Here is a 21,911-nt window from a genome sequence, read left to right on the forward strand (position 1 = left end):
TTACAGGTGCCCGCCACCATGCCCAGCTAATTTTTTTATTTTTAGTAGAGACAGGGTTTCACCATATTGGCCAGGCTGGTCTTCTGGCTTGGCTAGTCTTGAACTCATGACCTGGCGATCCACCCTCCTTGGCCTCTCAAAGTGCTGGGATTACAGGCACGAGTTACCGCGCCCAGCCAGGACTATAACCTTCTTGAAGGCAAAGACTGTTCTAATTCAACATCTCTCTTCCCAGGACTCAACACAGGGTAGGGAGCACAGTATGTGTATGTATATTTGAGTGTTGCTTGCATACATTTAAAAATGTAAATATTACATTTTAAAATCTGAATTTAGTGCAATTTTTTTATTTTTATTTTTTAACAATTTTTATTTTATTTTATTTTGAGACGAAGTTTCACTCTTGTCCTCCAGGCTGGAGTGCAGTGGCAAGATCTTGGCTCACTGCAACCTCCACCTCCTGGGTTCAAGCAATTCTCCTGCCTCAGCCTCCCGAGTAGCTAGAATTACAGGCACGCGCCACCATGCCTGGCTAACTTTTTGTATTTTTAGTAGAGATGGGGTTTCACCATGTTGGCGAGGCTGGTCTTGAACTCCTGACCTCAGGTAATCTGGCCTCCTTGACCTCCCCTAGTGCTGGGATTACAGGCATGAGCCACCACCCCTGGCCTTTTTTAAAAATTATTTTTGAGACAGGGTCTCACTCTGTCACCCAGGCTGGAATGCAGTGGCACGATCTCGGGTCACTGCAACCTCTGCCTCCCACCTCAGCTTCCCAAATAGCTGGGATTAAAGGCATCAGCCACCACACCCAGCTAAGTTTTTGTATTTTTTGGTAGAGATGGGGTTTTACTATGTTGGCCAGGCTGGTCTGAAACTCCTGACCTCAAGTGATCCACCTGCCTTGGCCTCCCAAAGTGCTGGGATTACAGGCATGGGCCACCGTGCCTGGCCTTAGTGCAATATTTAAGGCACTCAGATTTTTTTTTCCTGTGCTGCTGGTTTTGGTCCCATGTGGGCAATAAAACAAGGAACCTTTCAGGAAAGTACTTCTCACACTTTAATGTGCATGCTAATTATCTGGAGAGTCTTGTTAGAATGCAGATTCTGATTCTGCAGGTTTGGGGTGAGGCCTGGGATTCTGCATTTCTGACAGGTTCCCAGATAAGGCCAATGTTTCTGGTCCAGGGATCACACTTAGGGTAGCAGAGCTTTAGACTTAATTCCATCAGCGGATTCCTTATTACCTATTTCTGATAGAATTCTTGGTCTTCTCAGGAATCTGAAACCCAGATAATAGAGGGGGATCCCAGGTGTCCTCTGCCACCCTGTTAGCTTAGGGAGACCCAAAAACTTTGGCTTCCGTGAAAAGTCCTCCTCCAGTTGCCCCAAAAGGTGTAGCATGAGTCCTTCCAAATCTTTTCTCATGATTATATAAATACATATTTCCCCATACAAGATTAATATATATGTTTTTATATATAATAATTTACATATAACTATATATAATATATATAACAGCTTATACACACACACACACACACACACACAAGGTCTTGCTCTGTCGCCCAGGCTGGAGTGCAGTGGTGTGATCATAGCTCACTATGAGGCAGAGAATAGGGAATCAGGATAACCGGGGGTTAAGAGATAAGCAAATGAATGGGTGCGGCCAGTTTTAGGCAGCATACAGGCCACATCTTCACTCCTATGATAACAAGACAGAAGTTTCCACTTCAGCCTCTGATTGACGGTGGAGCCAAATCTCCACTTCAGCCTCTGATTGGCTGTGGGTCAAGTCTCCACTTCAGTCTCTGATTTGGTCGCAGGCCAATCCTTCATAGAGTGTAGCCAATTGGAGGCCTCTAAAGGGCACCTGGGGTGTTGCCAGGTCCCTTTAGCATAATGCAAACCCTGATTGAGGAGGCTCTTGAGCCGCTTGCTCTAACCAGCTGCGGTTCTGAATTGTCTTCAATAAATCTATGCTTTTGTTATTCCGTTCTTCTGTTGCTGTTTGTCTTTCGTTGCCCTTCTGTTACTTTATGCGTTTTGTTCAACACGCCAAGAACCTGGACAACTCTATCCTGGTAACAACTGCAGGTAACCTGGTAACAACTGTAGTTTCAAACTCTTTGGGTTCAAGCCATCCTTCTGCCTCAGCCTCCCAGGTAACTGAGAGTATAGACGCATGCCACCACACCTGGCTAATTTTTTTATTTTTATTTTTGGAGACAGATCTCACTCTGTCGCCCAGACTGGAATGCAGTGGCATGATCTCGGCTCGCTGCAACCTCCGCCTCCCAGGTTCAAGCGATTCTTCCTGCCTCAGACTCCTGAGTAGCTGGGTTTACAGGAGCACACCACCACGCCCGGCTAATTTTTGTATTTTTAGTAGAGACGGGGTTTCACCATGTTGGCCAGGCTTGTCTCGAACTCCTGAACTGAAGTGATCTGCCTGGCTTGGCCTCCCAAAGTGCTAGGGTTACAGGTGTAGTTTTTAAAGTTTTTGTAGAGGTGGGGTCTTGCTGTGTTGCCCAGGCTGGTCTTAGACTCCTGACCTCATGTGATCCTCCTCAGCCTCCCAAAGTGCTGTGATTACAGGTGTGAGCCATTGTGCCCAGCCTAATTTTTAAATTAAAAAATGGAATGATAGAATGCACATTACTTTGCATCTTTTGCCCCTTAAAAATACATTCTTAGTATACCTATAGAAGTAAATCTACCTCATTATTTTGAAAAGTGGCCTAATAGTCCACAGAATGGGTGTACTATGATTTATTCAATTTATTTAATGTATCAATGGGCATTCTGGCTGGTTCCAGATTTTTGCTATTGAACACTCTCATGCATACATCTTCATGACGTGGTGCACTTAAAATCGTTAAGAGACAGATTCAATATCCTAAGGTGTAACAACCACCCAGATCGTGGTACTTTTATCCTTATTTTTATTAAACATTTTTTTCTATTAACCTTGGATAGCTGCTTATGTTTTCTTTTTTAAATTTTTTCTATTAACCTTGACATGGTGCTTATACTTCCTAAAGTGGAATTCCTGTGTGAAGGCCTATGAGCTTTTATATCTTACTCATTGCAGCTGCATTACTGTGGGAGCTGTTCCTCTAGAGACACTGGGCTGCAATGGGAATTGTCAGGGACCGCTTAAGCTCCACATCACTTGAGTCTAACTAAACCTGGAGTGGTAGATAGTGTCCGTGAGGATCCCAGGGCCTGGAGAGCAATTTAGGGTAATATTCAGAAAGCAGCGCTCAGGAGAAGCACTGGGACGCTGTTTAGGTAAAATCACCCCAGAAGACCCTGGTTCCCGGAGTACTTTGAGGTCTAGAAGAACTGGGCTGGAAGCAGGTCCTGCTATTAATTGGCTGTGATCTTGGGCAAGTTATTTAACTTCTCCAGGTCACAGTTTGCTCTTTGGAAAACGGAGATAAGTTACACCTGCTTTCAGAGCGGACATCCTTACTTTACATCAGAATCACCCGGGTGCCATTCCTAGTGTTTCGGCTTCAGTAGGTGGGAATCAATGATTTGTATTTCTAATAGGTAATCAGTTGATAATGATGCGGCCGGACCGGTACACTCGAAAAACTACTGTTCCAGTATATTTCAAGATGTTCCAAGAGTCTTAAACACTTGGCGCAGTTCCGAGCACAAGGCACACGAACGGTGCTATTAGCGTTTCTAACCCCGCAGAGAACTCCTCGCACTCCGGTCCTCAGAAGACCCGCCCCGGACAGCGGAGGCCCGGGCAGTAGCGTCCAGACCCAATTGCCCACGCAAGGGGGCGTGACAGCATTGGTGGGCGGGGCCGCCTGTAAGAGAACGCGGCTAAAGGTGGGGCCAAGGGTGCGGTTTGCTGCGCCTGCGTGAGGAAAAAGAGGGGGCGTGGCTCCAGGCCGGAAGAGGGAGTCTGTAGGGGCAGGCCGGCTGGCGTCCCCTTTCCGGCCTGTCCCCATGGAGGCGCTCGGGAAGCTGAAGCAGTTCGATGCCTACCCCAAGACTTTGGAGGACTTCCGGGTCAAGACCTGCGGGGGCGCCACGGGTAGGCCGCGGCGGGGCCAGGGTCGCGGGGAGGGGGGCGTCGTAGAGCTTGACCCGGGCTCCTGGACTCTGACTGGCCTGCCGGTGTCTAAGGGAGCGGATTCGAGGCCATTCTGACCCTCGCCCCTTGTCCTGCAGTGACCATTGTCAGTGGCCTTCTCATGCTGCTACTGTTCCTATCCGAGCTGCAGTATTACCTCACCACGGAGGTAAGGGGCGGGGCTTGGCATTCTAGGAGTAGGACCTTTGGGGGTGGGAGTGGGGAAGGAGAGATTTGGGGCCAAGTCTTACTGAGGCAGCGCTACCCCAGGTGCATCCTGAGCTCTACGTGGACAAGTCGCGGGGAGATAAACTGAAGATCAACATTGATGTACTTTTTCCGCACATGCCTTGTGCCTGTGAGTACCTCACCATGGGTGGAAGTGGAGAGACCCAGGGTTCTCATGTGGGCTGCCAGATTCACACCTCCACCCTTAGGTTCTGGACTGGACGCCAGGACAACCTCCTTCTCCTAATCCCGTTCTGCCCCAGGACAGGCCCAGTATCCCCTTCCCCTCCAAAACCCACATCCCCTTGTCCCTAGGGTCCCAGTACCTTAGCCTGACTTTCCTGCTTCCAGATCTGAGTATTGATGCCATGGATGTGGCTGGGGAACAGCAACTGGATGTGGAACACAACCTGTTCAAGCAACGACTAGACAAAGATGGCATCCCCGTGAGCTCAGAGGCTGAGCGGCATGGTAACCAGGGGAGGGGGCTGGGTCTCAGATCCCAAAGCTGGACGAGCCCAAGCCTACATGCTGGCAAGTGGACTGTGGCAGGCATAGTGATATATTAAAGAACTAAGACCTAGAGAAGTCAAGTGACTTGCCTAGGGTCCCCCAGCTAGTAAGAGTCGTCGAATGAGCCAAAATCCTCTATACGTATTGAGTCGGGTAATCTACCTGGCTGCTGTTCTCAGAGGTCCTCAATACCTGCACATAGTAGTTTGAATACGAGAGGTTTGAAGATAGGTCTTATTTCCTCTTGCCTTGGTAGAACTGTCTAGATGGACCCAGGCTTCTCTGAGTGTTTGCTTTCCCAGCCCATCGGCTGAATTCAGCCCTTAATGCTCTTCCCCTTTGTAATGCAGGTGGTTTAAGATTCGAATTTAGGTTCTCAAGTCACATTGCCTGGGTTCACATCTAACTTTGTCTCCTGCAGTCTGTGAGCTTCAGCTAGAAAGTGGTGATAAAACAGTAGTACCAACCACATGGAATTGTAAGATCAAATGAAGTAATATGTGTAAAATGCCTGGTACAGAGTGGGGACCCACTTTTACCTTCCTTTCCTGCCTCGGTTAACTCAGTTTCCCACCACAGCAAAACCGTCCTCAAAGCTGGGATTTCTAACACTTTAGAGATTACTCTGGTGGGGAGTTTTATCATTTGTTGTTTCAGCAGATAAATGCAGGACACCAGTGGAACCAACACAATTTGCTATAGGATTGGATGTGGAGTGTAAGAGAGCAAAGTCATGGTTGTTGATTCCAGCGCTTTCAGCCTGAGCAAATGAATGACTTGAGATGGAGATGACTGGAGGAGAAGGTTTTTTTGGTGGGAGGGGGGAGTGGCTATTAGATATCCACTACTGTGTATCAAAGTACTCCAAAAGTTAGTAGTTGGATACAATAAAAATTTGTTTTTTAGGTTTCCCTGGGTCAGGAATTTAGGAGTGGCTTGTTTGGGTGATTTGGGTTTAGGGTATCTCCTGAGGTTGCAGTCATCTAAGGATTGATGGGGAACTGCAGGATCTACTTTATCTATCTATCTATCTCGAGACAGAGTCTCACTCTGTCACCCAGGCTGGAGTGCAGTGGCACGATCTGGGCTCACTGCAACTTCCGCCTCCCAGGTTCCAGTGATTGTCCTGCCTCAGCCTCCCGAGTATTTGGGATAACAGGTGTGTGCCACCACGCCCAGCTAATTTTTTGCATTTTCAGTAGAGACGGGGTTGCACCTTGTTAGGCAGGATGGTCTTGATCTCTTGACCTCGTGATCTGTCCGCCTTGGCTTCCCAAAGTGTTGGGATTACAGGCGTGAGCCACCACGCCTGGCCTACTTATTTGTTGTTTAAATTTATTTTTTTTCTGTCAAGTTGTTCTTTATTTCAGAGAGAGGGCAGGGCAGGGAGCTCAGTCTTTCTTGGCAGCAGCTTTCCTCATGACGGCCGGGACGTTGCTCAGCTCCTCCTCCCTCCTCTTGGCATGCATGTGTGCCCCACTCTTTTCTTGACGAACTTGAGGGCCCGTTTGTCGTTGGAGACCTTCAGTAACTCCATGGCGTGCCGCTCACTCGGGGTAAAACCACACACCTCTTGGATCATGTCCCACATGAATTTGGTGTGTTTGGTCAGGTGCCCACGGCGGCGGCTGTGCCTGGGCTTGCTCATATTCTGGGTCATCTTGTGGCTTGTGGAGGCACACAGCCATAGCGGGTAGCACAGAGCCATGGCTGCTGCTCTCCAATGACAGCTGTGGCAGAAGGGTGGGTGGCGCGCAGGGATCTATTTTTTTTTTTTTTTTTTTTTTTGAGAGTCTCACTCTGTCACCCAGGCTGGAGTGCAATGGTGCGATCTCAGCTCACTGCAACCTCTGCCTCCCGGCTTCAGGTGATTCTCCTGTCTCAGCCTCCCGAGTAGCTGCGATTACAGGCGCCAGCCAACACACTCAGCCAATTTTTGTATTTTTAGTAGAAACAGGGTTTCGCCATGGTGGCCAGGCTGGTCTCGAACTCCTGACCTCAGGTGATCCACCCGCCTCGGCCTCCCAGAGTGCTAGGATTACAGGCATGAGCCACCACGCCCAGCCGGGGATCTACTTTTAAAGGGCTCACTCATAGGGCTGTTGGCCAGATGCTGCAGTGCCTCACCACATGGACCTCTCAGTAGGGCTGCTTGTGTGTCCTTACATCATGGCAACTGGCTTCCCCCACTTGGATCTTGTAAGTGAGCTGAGAGAGAACAAAGTAGAAACCACAACCTTTGGCCAGGCATAGTGGCTCACTCCTTGTAGTCCCAACACTTTTGGAGGCTGAGGCAGTTGGATCACTGAAGTCAGGAGTTCGAGACCAGTCTCGCCAACATGGTAAAATCCCATCTCTACTAAAAATACAAAAAAAATAAAAAATAAAAAAGAATTAGCCGGGCATGGTGTCGGGCAACTGTAATTCCAGCTACTCGGGAGGCTGAGGCAGGAGAATTGCTTGAACCCGAGAGGTGGAGGTTGCAGTGAGCCGAGATTGCGCCACTACACTCAAGCCTGGGCGACAAGAGTGAAACTCCATCTCAACAACTACAAAAAAGCTGTAACCTTTTTTATGACCTAACCTCAGAAGTTGTACACCATCATTTCTGCAATAAACTAGTGGTTACACAGGTCACCCTGTTGTGGGAGAGGACTACATAAGGGTGTGAATACTAGGAAGTGGGGATCATTGAAGTCATCTTGGAAACTAGCTTCCACAGAGTAAGGTCAGGATTTGGGGGAAAGAGGAATCTTAGGTTTGGGTAAATTTGGGGTTCCTATTTTATACTCTGGTGATATTAAGAGGCAATTAGATGTACCAGTCTAGAATTTAGAGGAGTTATCAGTAGGTAGAGGGTAGTTTAAACAATTGGACTAAGTGAGGAAACTAGGGAGTAAATGTAGGTAGAGGAGAGGTCTAGGGCCTGTACCCTGGGCATCTCCAATATTTAAAAGTCAGGACAGGAAGGAAGATTGAGACAGATTAGCCATTGACATAGAAGAACCACGAGGTGTCCCAAAAGCCAAGTGGAGAGAGTTTCAAGAAGAGAGAGTGAGCAGTTGTATCAGAAGCTACTGATAGTCCAGTAAAATGAGGAGTGAGAATTGACCATTGAAATTGACAACACAGAGATTCCTGGAGACTTTGAAAGGAACAATATTGATACTGTTGAGGATGAGAATCGGATCAAAGAGCAATAAAGGAAATGGAGACATTACCTGTAGATGACTTTTGGAGTTTCACTGTAAGGGAGAGCTGAGAAATGGGGCGGGGTCTAAAGGAGAAAATGGTGAGATGGTGGGTTTGGTGGTGAGAGCAAGTGAAGTTCTGTTGCTTCTCTTTTCATAGTGGAAATTGAAAGCAAGGACATTAGTTAAGTGAAGAAAGGAAGGTTTTGGGAGCCTGAGGAGAGAGGAGAAGGTCTAAGTCACCTTAGAGAATGGGAGAGTGAACTGATGAGAGAAATGAAGTGGAATTGCCAGGCAGTCCTAAGGGAGTTTCAGGCAAGGAGTAGGTACAGAGAGTTGAATGGAACCAGGGTTTGGGTTTTGCTGGATTTGTAAAACAAAAGATCAGAGGAACAGGAAGTTGTGGTTATGTGCAAGAGAATAATTACAGTGGACCATGGGATTTAAGGAGGGAAGTGAGGACATGATAGTGTCAGTAGTGTCAAAGAATTGGTGGATTTCAGGTACTAAATAGTGAACTGGGAAAATAAGGGTAAGTAGTTGAAGACTCAGACACTTGAAGTTGAATTTGGGAAGGTTTGCAGTTATTGGCAATGACAGGATCTAGGTATGATTATGGAAATGGGTAGCCAAGGTGAGATGGCAAAATCAAGATTATCATGAGTTAGGAGGTCGGTATTCAGTATTGAAATCACCAGTTATCGGCCAGGCGCGGTGGCTCAAGCCTATAATCCCAGCACTTTGGGAGGCCAAGACGGGTGGATTACGAGGTCAGGAGATCGAGACCATCCTGGCTAACACGCTGAAACCCCATTTCTACTAAAAATACAAAAAACTAGCTGGGCGAGGTGGCGGGCGCCTGTAGTCCCAGCTACTCAGGCGGCTGAGGCAGGAGAGAATGGCATGAACCTGGGAGGTGGAGCTTGCAGTGAGCTGAGATCCGGCCACTGCACCCCAGCCTGGGCAACAGAGCGAGACTGCGTCTCAAAAAAAAAAAAAAAAAAGAAATCACCAGTTATAATGGGGTGACTAGACTGAGGCAAGGAGCCAGTGCGGAGGGAGAGGTCTGAGGAGAAGCATCATGGCAAGGAGGTTAGTGGCATACACTTTGGAATTAGCTGAAATCCGTTTCCTCGGTTGCATTGGGCAAAGTCACTTCTCATCAGCGAGCCTCAGCATCTTCTCAGTAAAACAGGGATAATTTCCCCCACCCTCAAAGAGTCATTATGGGGATGAAATGAGACAATGGTTGTGAAGTACAGTGATCTGTACCCAGCTAATGTTCAGTATTTACTGTTAACTGTTTTCTTACTGTTTCTTTTATTAAAAGAATTGATATGTGTGTAGAAGTACTTAATGCCTGACCCGTAGCATGTACTACATGAATATTAGTTATTATAACTTTTATTTATCCCCAGGCCACTGGCCAAAGAGCTTGTGCAGGGACTGGGGCCACCGATTTCACTGTGTCTGGCCCCAGCTGATGCCTCTACTTCTCCCCTCCCCTTAGAGCTTGGGAAAGTCGAGGTGACGGTGTTTGACCCTGACTCCCTGGACCCTGATCGCTGTGAGAGCTGCTATGGTGCTGAGGCAGAAGATATCAAGTGAGCCGGGGGAGTGGGAGCAGGGTTTCCATCAGGTGCCATGTGTCAGTCAGCCTTAGCCTCAGTCAGACTGGCGGTTGGGGAGGTCAGACCAAGAATCTAGAGTGGGGCGGGTATGTGCCTCTGTCATTGATCCTGGTGCAAGTGACTGAGGCTTTGTGACCAGGCCCCCCCGGGAGCTGCAGACCTAGAGACGAAGCTGAAGTGGTCTCTGCTCTTGTGCCTGGAGAAGCGGTTCCGAGGTGGTCTCTGGAGTCCGGCTGCCTGGGTCCTCCCCTGTTTCACTGGGCCAAGCCATGTAACCTCTCTGTGAAGAGGGATGATAATAACATCTTCTCGTAAGAGTCACATAGGGATTAGCTCTGTACTGTATGTAAATCACTGAGGTGGAAGGTCCGGCCCAGATGATCAGACCCTCAGTATCTGATAACTACTGCTGTGTTTCCCAGGCCCTGACTTCCACAAGACTGATTGAGCAGGTCTGGAGGGGGCCTGGGAATATGTACTTACATCTTTTTTTGTTGTGGAAAAATATGTGACACAAAATTTACCATTTTAACCGTTTTTAAGTATGCAACTCAGTGGCATTAGGTATCTTCACAGTGTCATGCAGTCACCACTGTCTGTCCTAAAACGTGTCATCACCCCAAACAATGGGAATATGTATTTTTCACAGTCCTAGTCTGGGCACAATGGCTCACACCTGTAATCCCTAGCACTTTGGGAGGCCGAGGTAGGTGAATCACTTGAGCTCAGGAGTTTGAGACCAGCCTGGGCAACACAGCAAGACCCTAGCTCTACAGAAAATTTTAAACATTAAAAAAAGAAAACAGTCCTTCTGCCACAAGGAAACACATTTGGAGAACGTTTGGTGGTCAGGGATGAGTCGTTCTAGCAGAGCCTTCATTAGCAGGCAGAGCTGCTCAGGCTGTATTTCCCCAGTTGCCAGCACTGGACTTGTGCCTCTTTGACACTGTCACTGTCACTCCCTGCCCTACAGGTGCTGTAACACCTGTGAAGATGTACGGGAGGCATATCGCCGTCGAGGCTGGGCCTTCAAGAACCCAGATACTATTGAGCAGTGCCGGCGAGAGGGCTTCAGCCAGAAGATGCAGGAGCAGAAGAATGAAGGCTGCCAGGTGTACGGCTTCTTGGAGGTCAATAAGGTATCAGGAGGGATCAAGGCAAGATAGGGCCAGCTGGGCTGGGCAAGCTCCGCTGGGAACCGAAGGCCCACTCAGGCCCTGAGTAGGCAAAAGGAGGACACAGCCAGAGAATGAGAGAGAATGTTCCTTACAGGTGGCCGGAAACTTCCACTTTGCCCCTGGGAAGAGCTTCCAGCAGTCCCATGTGCACGGTGAGTGATCTGCACCTGCTGGGGAGATTTAGATACTGGCCACCTTCTTGGTGAGTTTGAGTGGTCCTCTCCTGCCTGCTGCTCATTTGTCTTTGGCAACCATTTGGCCAGAGCAGGCCTTCATCTCGGCAGCAGTTTGGCACAGTGGCTAAGAGCACAGGCCGAGGAGCCAGACTGCCTGCATTCAGATACCAGTTTCAGACCTTACTGGCTGTGTGACTTTGAGAAGATTTCTTCATCTTTTTGACTCCTGTTTTCTACTTTATAAAATGGTGATGAGGGCACTTATCTCACAGGGTGTGTGTGCAGGTTAAAGATGATAGCACAGAGCCTGGCTTGTGGTAGGTGCTTGTTGAAATGGTAGCCCCCAGTGTCCGATGATGACCTGTGCATGAGGCTTTGGGAGAAGCAGAGCTAGGTTGGAGCACAGGTTCTGCCACTCCTGAGCTATGTCATATTTGGGAAATACTGAGCCCTATTCAGTTGCTTCTTCTGCAAAATGGGGATGATGATAATAGTACCCACTCATAGGGCTGTTGGGGTGAACAAATGAGATGTATTCTCATTCATTTGTTCATTCAGGCATTCACAAAATATTTAGTAATCACCTATTAGTCTAGTTGCTAAGGGTATAGTAGTGAACAAAGTCTGTGCCCTCAGAACATTCTAGTAAAGAAATAGACAAGCCAGGCGCGGTGGCTCACGTCTGTAATCCCAGCACTTTGGGAGGCCGAGGCAGGCGGATCACAAGGTCAGGAGATCGAGACCATCCTGGCTAACACAGTGAAACCCCGTCTCCACTAAAATTACAAAAAAAGTTATCCAGGTGTGATGGTGGGCGCCTGTAGTCCCAGCTACTCGGGAGGCTGAGGCAGGAGAATGGCGTGAACCCGGGAGGTGGAGCTTGCAGTGAGCCGAGATTGGGCCACTGTACTTCAGTCTGGGCGACAGAGACTCCGTCTCGGGGGAAAAAAAAAAAGGAATAGACAATAAGTATATAAAATATAAATAGTCCCCAATTAACAATGATTCATCTTGTAATTTTTTACTTTATGATGGGTATTACATGCATTTTTCACTTAACGATATTTTCTTTTTCTTTTTTTTTTTTTTTTTTGAGTCTCACTCTGTTGCCCAGGTTGGAGTGCAGTGGCACGATCTTGACTCACTGCAACCTCCATCTCCCGGGTTCAAGTGATTCCCCTGCCTCAGCCTCCTGAGTAGCTGGGTCTACAGGTGCGTGCCACCACGCCCAACTAACTTTTGTATTTTTAATAGAGATGGGGTTTCATTATGTTGGCCAGGCTGGTCTTGAACTCCTGACCTCAAGTGATCCACCCACGTTGGCCTCCCAAAGTGCTGGGATTACAGGCATGAGCCACTGCACCTGGCCAACTTACAATGAGTTGATTGGAACCTAACCCCAGTGTAGGTCAGGGAGCATCTGTATGTGGTATTATCAGATGCTGTTAAGTCATATGGACCAAAACAAGGCAGGATAAAGATGGTAGTGGGGAGGGGCTAGGGTAGGGCAGTGAGGGTCCTACTTTAAATATGGAGGTCAGGGAAAGACTCCTTGATGAGGTAATATTTGAGCAAAGACCTGAAGACAGTGAGGGAGCCAGCCATGTGGATGTCTGGGGAGGAAGTGTTACAAGCAGAGAGAATAGTAAATGCAAATTCCTAAGGCTAGAATGTGCTTGGCAAGTTCAAGCTACAGTAAGAAGGTTAGGGTGGCTGGAGCAGAGAAACATGCTTAGAAATGAAGTGAGAGAGGCCAGGTGCAGTCACCCACACCTGTAATCCCAGCAATTTGGGAGGCCGAGGCGGGTGGATCGCCTGAGGTCAGGAGTGCAAGACCAGCCTGGCCAACATGGTGAAACCCTGTCTCTACTAACAATACAAAAATTAGCTGGGTGTGGTGGCACACGCCTATAAACCCAGCTGCTCGGGAGGCTGAGGCATGAGAATTTCTTGAACCTGGGAGGTGGAAGTTACAGTGAGCTGAGATCGCGCCATTGCACTCTAGCCTGGGTAACAGAGCAAGACTCTGTCTCAAAAAAGAAAGTGAGAGAGGTCACAGGACCATATCATGCAGGGCTTGCAGGGGCATTGTAGGGACTCGGGCCTTTACTCTGCATGAGATGGGAAGCCATTGTAGGGCTTTGAAGAAGGTGAGGGATGATCCAACTTAACTTAAAAGGTAAGCGGCTTTCCAGCTGCTCTGTGGACAAGACTGGACAGGGGAACGGACGGAAGTAGAGAGGCCCTTTAGGAGGCTCTTGCAGTGATCAGTCCAGGCAAAAGATGGTGGGGCTCAGCCCAGACTGGCAGTGGAAGTGGTGGGAAGTGACTGGCCTCTGGATGTATTTTGAAGGTAGAGCTGAGAAGAGTTCCTGATGGGCATTAGGGACAAAGGAAAAAGGAGTCAGGGATACCTCCGAAGTTTTGTACCTGAGTAGTAAGAAGGATGGAGTTGCCTGTAATCCTAGCACTTTGGGAAGCCGAGGCAGGTGGATTGCCTGAGCTCAGGAGTTAGAGACCAGCCTGACCAACATGGTGAAACCCCGTCTCTACTAAAAATACAAAAAATCAGCCAGGTGTGGTGGTATGCGCCTGTAGTCCCAGCTACTCAGGAGGCTGAGGTAGGAGAATTGCTTGAACCCGGGAGGCGGATGTTGCAGTGAGCTGAGATCATGCCATTTCACTCCAGCTTGGGTGACAGAGCAAGATTCCATCTCCATTAAAAAAAAAAAAAGAAAAGAAAAGGATGGAGTTGCCATTTAACAAGATGAGGAAGACTCAGGGCAGGTTTAGATGTTCAGAAATGGGATCTTAGAGCTGGTATTCGGCTTTTGATGTGTTCAGACCACTAACGTCTAGGTGTCCTTCTAGACACACAAGGTGTCAAGTAAGTAGCTTTCCATTCAAGCCTGGAGTTCAGGGAGAGGACTTGCCTGGAGATGCAAATGTTGGCATCATCCAGCCATGGGACTGGATGAAATCACCCTGGAGGGGAGGGTAGATGGAAAAGAGGGGAGCTCAAAGGGCTGGGTGCCAGGCCTCCCACATTAGAGGCCAAAGGTGTCAGGGGGAACTGTCAGGGGAGACCAGTAAGAAACCTTGGTGGAGGAGGAGTGTAAGCCAGGCAGGATGTGGCAGGATGCCACACTCTGACAGGTGTTTCAGATACCGCATCAGATGCTTCTGGATGTCTAGCAGGAATTGGCCATGGATATACAATGCAACAGTCATTTATTATAGCCTTGCCTGAGTCATTTGAAGGGTGTGATAGGACCACCCTCGAGTGGGTCCGGGAGGGAGTGGGAGCCAGTGAGTACTGACAGTTCTATAGTGGAATCTGCCTAGGGGAGGAGAGAGCATGGACTGAAGCTGGAGGGAACTGTGGAGTCAAGGGAGGCTTTTCTAAGGACAGTGACGTAGCAGAATGTTAATACGCTGTTGGAAATTATCGACTAAAGAGACCATAAGTGATCTAGAGACGAGACAAACAATGACGGGAGTGAAGTCCTGGAGAAAGAAGAGAGAATCTGGTGCCTTACACATGTGGAAAGGCAGGCTCTGTAGGTACAGGCAGGGTGGTAGCTGGGGTGGCAGAAGTACATGGAGAGTCTCTTCTGACTCTTCTCTGTGCTGCAGGAAGGAAGGTCCTCAGTTGAGAATGAGAAGAGAGGGAAAGAGGTGTTGGAGATTTGAAAGAAAAGGTGTGCCGGGCGCGGTGGCTCAAGCCTGTAATCCCAGCACTTTGGGAGGCCGAGACGGGCGGATCACGAGATCAGGAGTTCAAGACCATCCTGGCTAACACAGTGAAACCCCGTCTCTACTAAAAAATACAAAAAGCTAGCTGGGCGAGGTGGCGGGCGCCTGTAGTCCCAGCTACTCAGGAGGCTGAGGCAGGAGAATGGCGTAAACCCGGGAGGCGGAGCTTGCAGTGAGCTGAGATCCGGCCACTGCACTCTAGTCCGGGCGACAGAGCGAGACTCCGCCTCAAAAAAAAAAAAAAAAGAAAAGAAAAAGAAAAGGTGTGACTGGTCACTTGGGGGTGGGAGATGCGTGGACTGGGGAGACTGAGGAGGATTGACGCAGCACTAGTGTCTCCCTGGAGTCTGCGGCTGTGAATGGAAAGAGAGCAGTCGGCGTGGTCATCTTTGTGGGAATGGACTCAGTAGACAGAACATTGGAATCGCCTTGGGTTGGTGTTGCCAGGTGCCTGCAAAGGGAAGGAGTCAAATATGTAACGAAGTCATCCTGATTCTGGACCGCAGCCTGTAAGTTAGGAAAGGAGGAAAGACAGGATGTGGGAAAGCCAGTGAGGGGGCAGGAAGAACAAGGGACTGCAAGTCCTGAGTGTGGTGTCAACAAGTTACCAGAATTGGTGGACTGGAGGAAATTAGAAAGCTAGTGGAACGTGAGTTGCTTGAAAGTGAAGTCACGGCAGGGGCTTTGTTAATGACAAAGCTTAGGGAATGGCCAACAGATCAAGGGGCTCAGGTGGGCAGAGCACAAGATCAGGAAGAAAAGGATGTCCAGGAACTGGGAGGCCAGGGTACTGGAAGGGTCATCTACGTGGATATGGAAATCACTAGAAACTGATAGAGGTAGTACAGGAGAGAGTGGCAGGCAGTTGCCCAAGCTGTTGAGAAATGGCGTGGGAGAACAGTCCTGGAGGCTCCATGTAGATATCTAGGTGGCTGAAACAAGCAGGGCTGCTTTGTCATGAGCTTCAAAGCTGGGGATTTTTTTTTTAAGACTGGAATGCCATGGTGTGATCTTGGCTTACTGTAGCCTTGACCTCCTAGACTCAAGAGATCCTCCCACCGCAGCCTCCCAGGGAGCTGAGACCACAGACACATGCCACCATGCTTGGCTAATTTTTTTTTCCCACAGAGACAAGGTCTTGCCTTATTGCCCAGGCTTCTGGGCTCAAGTGATCTTCCTGCTTGGCCTCCCAAAGTGTTGGGATTAGAGGTGTGAGCCATTATGCATTTTTAAGGCAGACAAAGGGAAAGTGATCTGGAAGTGGCAGTAAGGAGGAAGAAAGATTTGTCTCCAGACCAGGGAGGAGGTTGTGTATGGAGAGAATTAGTCGCACGTTGAGGGGATGCCAGGGAGTTAGTGCCTGCAAGGAAGAGCCAGGCTGAAGCAAGAAAGTGAAGAGGAACCCGGGGGTTGAAGGCAGGGCTGGGGAAGGTGGGAGTTGGGGTCACAGTAAAGCTTGGACAGAGCCGCGTGGTGACAGAGCCCAGGCTGTGAAGGTGGCCTCTCAAAGTGGTTGAGGTGAACAGGAGGAAAGGGGCCCCTGGAGGGTAACTCTGCTGGTCTTCAGGGCAGTCTGGTGGGGGTGGGGGCTGAAGAACCCTGTAGAGCTCTGGAACTCCCTCTTCACTTTGGAGGAAGCTGGGAGAAAAGGGTCTTGCTGGGATGATAGGAAGATGATCAGTGTCAAGCTGTTGGCACAAGGCCTGGCAGGCACTCAGTAGGACACAGAACCAGAATGGCAGCCTCTCGGCCTGGGACTGTTAGACTTGTGGATCCCAGGGCCCGGGGTGCTCTGTGCCTGGAAGGATGTATAAACACAAAGCTCCAGCTGCCTAAGGCCAGAGATCTGGCTGAATTGAGGCCTGGGAGTGAGTTTCTAATATCCTTGTTGATTGGGGCCGGGGTGGGTAATAATCTCTACAGTGTAAAGTTTACAAGTATTTTTCCATCTTAGATCCCACCTGATCCTTAGGACAGCCCTTTGCAAAGGAGAACACTGAGGCCCAGAAAGGGCAAGTGATTTGCCCAAGGCCATGCAGTCAGGAACTTGGCTCTTTGGGCTTTAGGCCTTTTGTCCTTCCTAGGCCACTCTCTCTCCTGCTCCTCTCTGGCCAGATTAGTTCACTCTCAAGGAGGGGCCCAGGAGGAGGCTTGTTAGCTGGGGCCAGACTGTGTTGCTGAGGCAGAATGTTTCTGTCTTCCTTCCTGCCACGTATCTTGCTCCATAGTTCTCATTGTGAAGCTCTGAATCTTTCTTCTCTCTCCTCCCTCCCCCATGCTGCAGTACATGCTGTGGAGAGTAAGTGGCCCCGCCCCCCAGGGAGGCCAAGCCCCCACTTCTGGGGCAGCCTGCCCTACTGGGATGCGGGGAGGTTGGATGGGTCTGTGATTGGGTCTTCTCTGACCTGGCTGCTGGGTGACTATAAAAAGGACTGGGATGTATCTTTGAAGTATGGTTCCTTGCAGCAGGAGGGATTGAGGCTAGAGGGCAGGAGTAACTTGTTCTGGAACAGTTGGTACAGGGTCCCCATGGGATTTCCTCTGGGGCCCTTTGAGGGTGGAGGCAGGGAACACGTGGATGGCATTCTTGGGTCCCACCTCACTTTGAGGTTCAGTGATTTGCCGTCAGCTCTAGTTAGTGAGAGCCCATAGTCAGTGGGTTTTGTTTTTGGAGATGCAGGCAGGGCCATGCTGGGAGTGAAGGCCTAGAGTTCCCTGTGGATGTCAGGGAGGAACCAGGGTCTGTTCTTATGACTCCTGAGGAGGGTGTGAACTCTCACACAGGCCCAAGGCTTGCCCTTTCTGGCCGTCCTTAAGCAGGACCAGGAGGGGCCAGGCTGGAGAAGGAGTGAGGGGTCAGAGAAGACAGGTGGTTTGCAGTCTAGGGGGAGGAATGAGGCCAGTGCTGCTCCTACTAATGACACCTTCTCCCTTCTCTCCTAGTCCATGACTTGCAGAGCTTTGGCCTTGACAACGTATGTACCAGATGGAAACCATGAAGGGCAGGTGGAGGTGGGAGGCTTGGTTGCTGCCTTCATTTCCTTGTAGGAACATCCTGGGATCGGGGAGTGCTTATAGAAAAATACACCATGTTCTGAATGGGGATCCAGCTGAGGGTTAAGTGAGAGGGACTTTTGAACTGAGCTCTGAGCAGGCTAGGGGCAAGGTTGGGGTTGGATAAGAGCATGCTAGACAGACAGACCTCAGCACAAGGTCAGGTGGGATCGTGGCCCTTCTAAGGAACTGCAAGGGCAGGTGTGGATGGGTGAGGCTGGAGAAGGCAGCAGGGACCAGACCACACAGGACTCAGAGGCCACGCTGAGGAGTCACATCTTTCTCCTGAGCACAGTGGAAAGCTGTTGGCCTTCTTTAGGCCTTCTTTAAGCAGAGTCATGACATCATCAGACTTGCATTTTCTGAAAGATCCTTCCAGTGACTGAGTTTGATACACAGGGGAGCAAGAAGGGAGTGCATCTGGGGGCTCATAGCCTCCAGCCTCAGCCTCCATAGCCTGGACCTCTGGGCAAAAGCAGCACCCGCCCCTCTGTGTGTGCCTAACGTATGGGTGAAGCTGGTATTTAAAGAAATCTGAAACCTGGCCAGCCATGGTGGCTCATGCCTATGAGCCCAGCACTTTGGGAGTCTGAGGCAGGTGGATCACCTGAGGTCAGGAGTTCGAGACCAGCCTGGCCAACTTGGTGAAACCCCGTCTCTACTAAAAATACAAAAATTAGCTGGGCATGGCAGCGCACGCCTGTAACAGCTACTTGGGAGGCTGAGGCAAGAGAATTGCTTAAACCCAGGAGGCAGAGGCTGCAGTGAGCCCAGATCATGCCACTGCTCTCCAGCCTGGGCAACAGAGTTAAGACCTCATCTCAAAAAAAAAAAAAAAAAAAATCTGGAACCCCAGGAGTTTACAGGCTGTGGAAGGAAGAGTTTCTAGGTAAGGAGTAGGGGATACCTGTCCCAGGGAGGTTGTCCCCTTAGGGCCATAGCCTCCCCTTTCTCCCACATCTCCACTGACAGACCCAGGTGTCCCTGTCTGCTACTGTCATCAGAGCTTTGGATGAGCTCTGGATGGTGTTGTTTGCAGATCAACATGACCCACTACATCCAGCACCTGTCATTTGGGGAGGACTATCCAGGCATTGTGAACCCCCTGGACCACACCAATGTCACTGCACCCCAAGGTACCAGCCCGGGAGGCAGCCCCCAGCCACAGAAGGCCTGCCAGGCCCCCGTACCCAGTGCTTTGTTTTCCCCTCAGCCTCCATGATGTTCCAGTACTTTGTGAAGGTGGTGCCCACTGTGTACATGAAGGTGGATGGAGAGGTGAGTCAGGGAGCTCCCTACCCTCTAGAGTCTCCGCGTGCTGCCCAGCACTGGAGTTCCTGCATTTTATTCCGTCAGCCTGGGGAGTGAAAACTGCCTCGTCCTCACATGGTAGATGAAAGACTGAGACACAGAGAGGGTGGGGGAGTTGCCCTCCCAGGCAGAGTGCAGGCCTGGGGCTGTCCGATTCAAAGCTCTTTGTGCTGCCCTCACTGCCTCCATCTGTTCCTCTAGTGCCCACCGTCTACCTGCCTCACTGTCCCCGGTGGTCTACCTGGGCTGGGGGTTAGGCAGGGCAAGCCTCTGTGTACCCGCTCTCGAGGCTGCCGTGGCCTATGGAGCAGCAGCTCAGCAGAGTGGCAGGATGCAAGGGACTGAGGGCAGAGGAAGTCAGTTCAGCCTTGGTGGTGCGTCTTTGGAGAGTTGCTTCTCAGCCTGGACCCCCGTGAGAACACCCACTAAATGCTGCCAGGATAGGTAAACTGTAAAGAGCTGGCAGCTGGAGGGGAAGGCTGAGGCCAAGGCTAGGAGAGGGGGTCTGGCAGGCCAGGCCTTGCAGCGCAGGCCACCAGCACAGTGCCATGTTTTCTCCCTGCACGGTCAAGGCTCAGCAGGAAAGGGGAAGGAGCAGGGGTGGGGCTGATGGTGGCTGGAGCCAGGTCCTAGCCCTAGCCCTGGCTCCCCTCCCACCCCAGGTGCTGAGGACAAATCAGTTCTCTGTGACCAGACATGAGAAGGTCGCCAATGGGCTGTTGGGCGACCAGGGCCTTCCCGGAGTCTTCGTCCTCTATGAGCTCTCGCCGATGATGGTGAAGCTGACAGAGAAGCACAGGTGAGGGCAGGGGCAGAGCGGCCTCTGGGGGGCCTGAGCCTGAGGGAGGAGTGTGCCTGCTGAGCCCGCCCGCTCCCTCCACCAGGTCCTTCACCCACTTCCTGACAGGCGTGTGTGCCATCATTGGGGGCATGTTCACGGGTAAGAGGCCCAGGGTGTCTGTGAGCTGTAGGGTGGGGAGAGTAAAGCCCGGGTGCCCCAGGTTTGGTTGGGGGTGAAGGGGCAGATGCTGGCCTGGCCAGTTAAGTGACAAGGCTCTCAGCGTCAAAAGCCAAGGCCCCCACTGGGCCAGTGCCAGCCCTTGTCTCTCTCCCAGTGGCTGGACTCATCGATTCACTCATCTACCACTCAGCACGAGCCATTCAGAAGAAAATTGATCTAGGGAAGACAACGTAGTCACCCTCAGCGCTTCCTCTGTCTCCTGTCTCTCCCTGGCTTGTGGTTGTCCCCCAGCCTCCGCCACCCTCCACCTCCTCAGTCAGCCCCAGCCCCAGGTTGATAAATCTATTGATTGTGATAGTACTCACTGGTCTCCGTGTGATCCTTGCCATGGCTAGAGCCTCATCCTGGCCACTCATTGAAGGCAATCGTGACTGATGGATCGGGGCCCAGAGCCCTCAGGAGCCCCACATGGGCATCTCCTAGTTGACTGGGGTTTATTCAAACCAGACTCATGTCCAGCCCACAGCCCTGGGTCCCTCCTCCACTGTGGTCCTCAGACCTCTCGGGTTCAGCCCCAGGGCTCACTTGGACCTTTTTAGCGTGAGCTTCCTGGAGCCACCATGGACCCCAGGCCACTAATTCAGGGCCCTGGGTGCAGATTGGGGCTTGCCACTTCATTGATGGGTAAAGCTGGGGTCGCGCTCCACCACCCTGGGCTCAGTCCACCTGATCGTGTCACACTCACTGATCCCACTCTGTGCCAAACCCCACCCGCGCTGGCTCTCACCGCAGAGAGGCGTCCCTCCAGGTCCTTTGCAGTCTCCTAGATGGAAGCAAAACTGAACATCAAGTTGGGAAGGTGGGAAGGTAGCAGTGGCCATTCTGGAGCAGGGCCAGCACCAGACCCCTGGCTTGGGGCCTAATCAGGGTTTCTCATTAGAACTCTGGCTACATGCGGAGAAGCAGGGCCCAGCGACCTCACCAGTCTATGGCCCAGGGATTTAGGGGTACCTAAACAACCAGTTTATCAGATCATGTCTCGAATGTTGATCTAAGACTGTGGCAGGGGAAAAGCAAGAGAAAGGGGAAAGGAAGCGAAGTCAGGTAATGATAGCAGAACCTCTGGAGTCAGACCCGAGATCCAGCTCTGATGGAAGCCTCTCAGGCATGGTGAGGAATGGACGGGTTAATGGAGTCTGTCAGGTCCTTAGCTGTCCTGGAGCAGTGGAAGCCAGAAACAGATGAGGTGAGAGGGACCTGGCAGCCAGCAGGAGCAGGAGCCGTGGTGGAGTTGCTCAGAGGGTGTGATGACTCAGCTGCCGGGGCCCTTTTCTTCCCTGCGGTGGGGATGGGGGCAGCCTTCTATCCCTGTGCATTCTTCAAGTAAGCCCCCAGCACCTGAAGCCACCCAAGAACATCTGTTCTCTGCCACCTGGAGGCGCCAGCCTTGGACAGCACGTGACCACGGGTCAGTGGCTGTGATAGGTTTATTCAGAGGAAGCACTGGACTCTAGGGTAGCTCACGTTGGCAAGAAAGACTTCCAGGAGCAGGTGTTGAAGGGTTGGCACCCTGGCTGAGTGTCCAAGGTCAGTGAGAGTCACTTGTGGAGGGACGGAAGGTGACCTGGCTGATCTGGCCAGGGATGGTGTAGAAGACCAGGAGGAGGAAGAAGACGGTGAGCAGCGCCGGTAGCAGCAGCAGCACCAGGATGCGCCAGTACCGGCGCCAGATGAAGAAGACAAAGGTCTTCAGCGGGTTCACAAACCAGTTGAAGGAAGTTTTGGGGCGGCTGTTGAGGAGAAGGGTGGTGTCAGG

General features: G+C 50.7%; 2 protein-coding genes and 1 pseudogene across 2 annotated transcripts in view; 1 reads left to right on the top strand and 2 right to left on the bottom strand.

Annotated features, from left to right (window-relative positions):
- The first annotated feature begins 3,892 nt into the window (after window positions 1–3,892).
- ERGIC3 (ERGIC and golgi 3) lies at window positions 3,893–20,455 on the top strand. The gene is made up of 13 exons (XM_023220528.1): window positions 3,893–4,057; window positions 4,195–4,265; window positions 4,367–4,454; window positions 4,676–4,795; window positions 9,539–9,632; window positions 10,633–10,798; window positions 10,932–10,989; window positions 17,713–17,744; window positions 18,863–18,959; window positions 19,037–19,101; window positions 19,797–19,933; window positions 20,019–20,074; window positions 20,250–20,455. Exons 1-13 carry the CDS (start codon window positions 3,970–3,972, stop codon window positions 20,327–20,329), a joined length of 1,152 nt encoding a protein of 383 aa, XP_023076296.1. The 5' UTR covers window positions 3,893–3,969; the 3' UTR covers window positions 20,330–20,455.
- LOC111548184 lies at window positions 6,229–6,545 on the bottom strand (annotated as a pseudogene).
- A 314-nt stretch (window positions 20,456–20,769) lies between the features above and the next one.
- LOC111548251 (fer-1-like protein 4) overlaps window positions 20,770–21,911 on the bottom strand; it is a 52,931-nt gene continuing 51,789 nt past the window's right edge. Inside the window, 2 exon segments of the mRNA XM_023220636.1 lie at window positions 20,770–20,918; window positions 21,698–21,885. Of these exon segments, the coding sequence (XP_023076404.1) occupies window positions 20,770–20,918; window positions 21,698–21,885 (337 nt within the window).

This window comes from Piliocolobus tephrosceles, chromosome 20, assembly GCF_002776525.5.
Source record: "Piliocolobus tephrosceles isolate RC106 chromosome 20, ASM277652v3, whole genome shotgun sequence".
NCBI lineage: Eukaryota > Metazoa > Chordata > Mammalia > Primates > Cercopithecidae > Piliocolobus > Piliocolobus tephrosceles.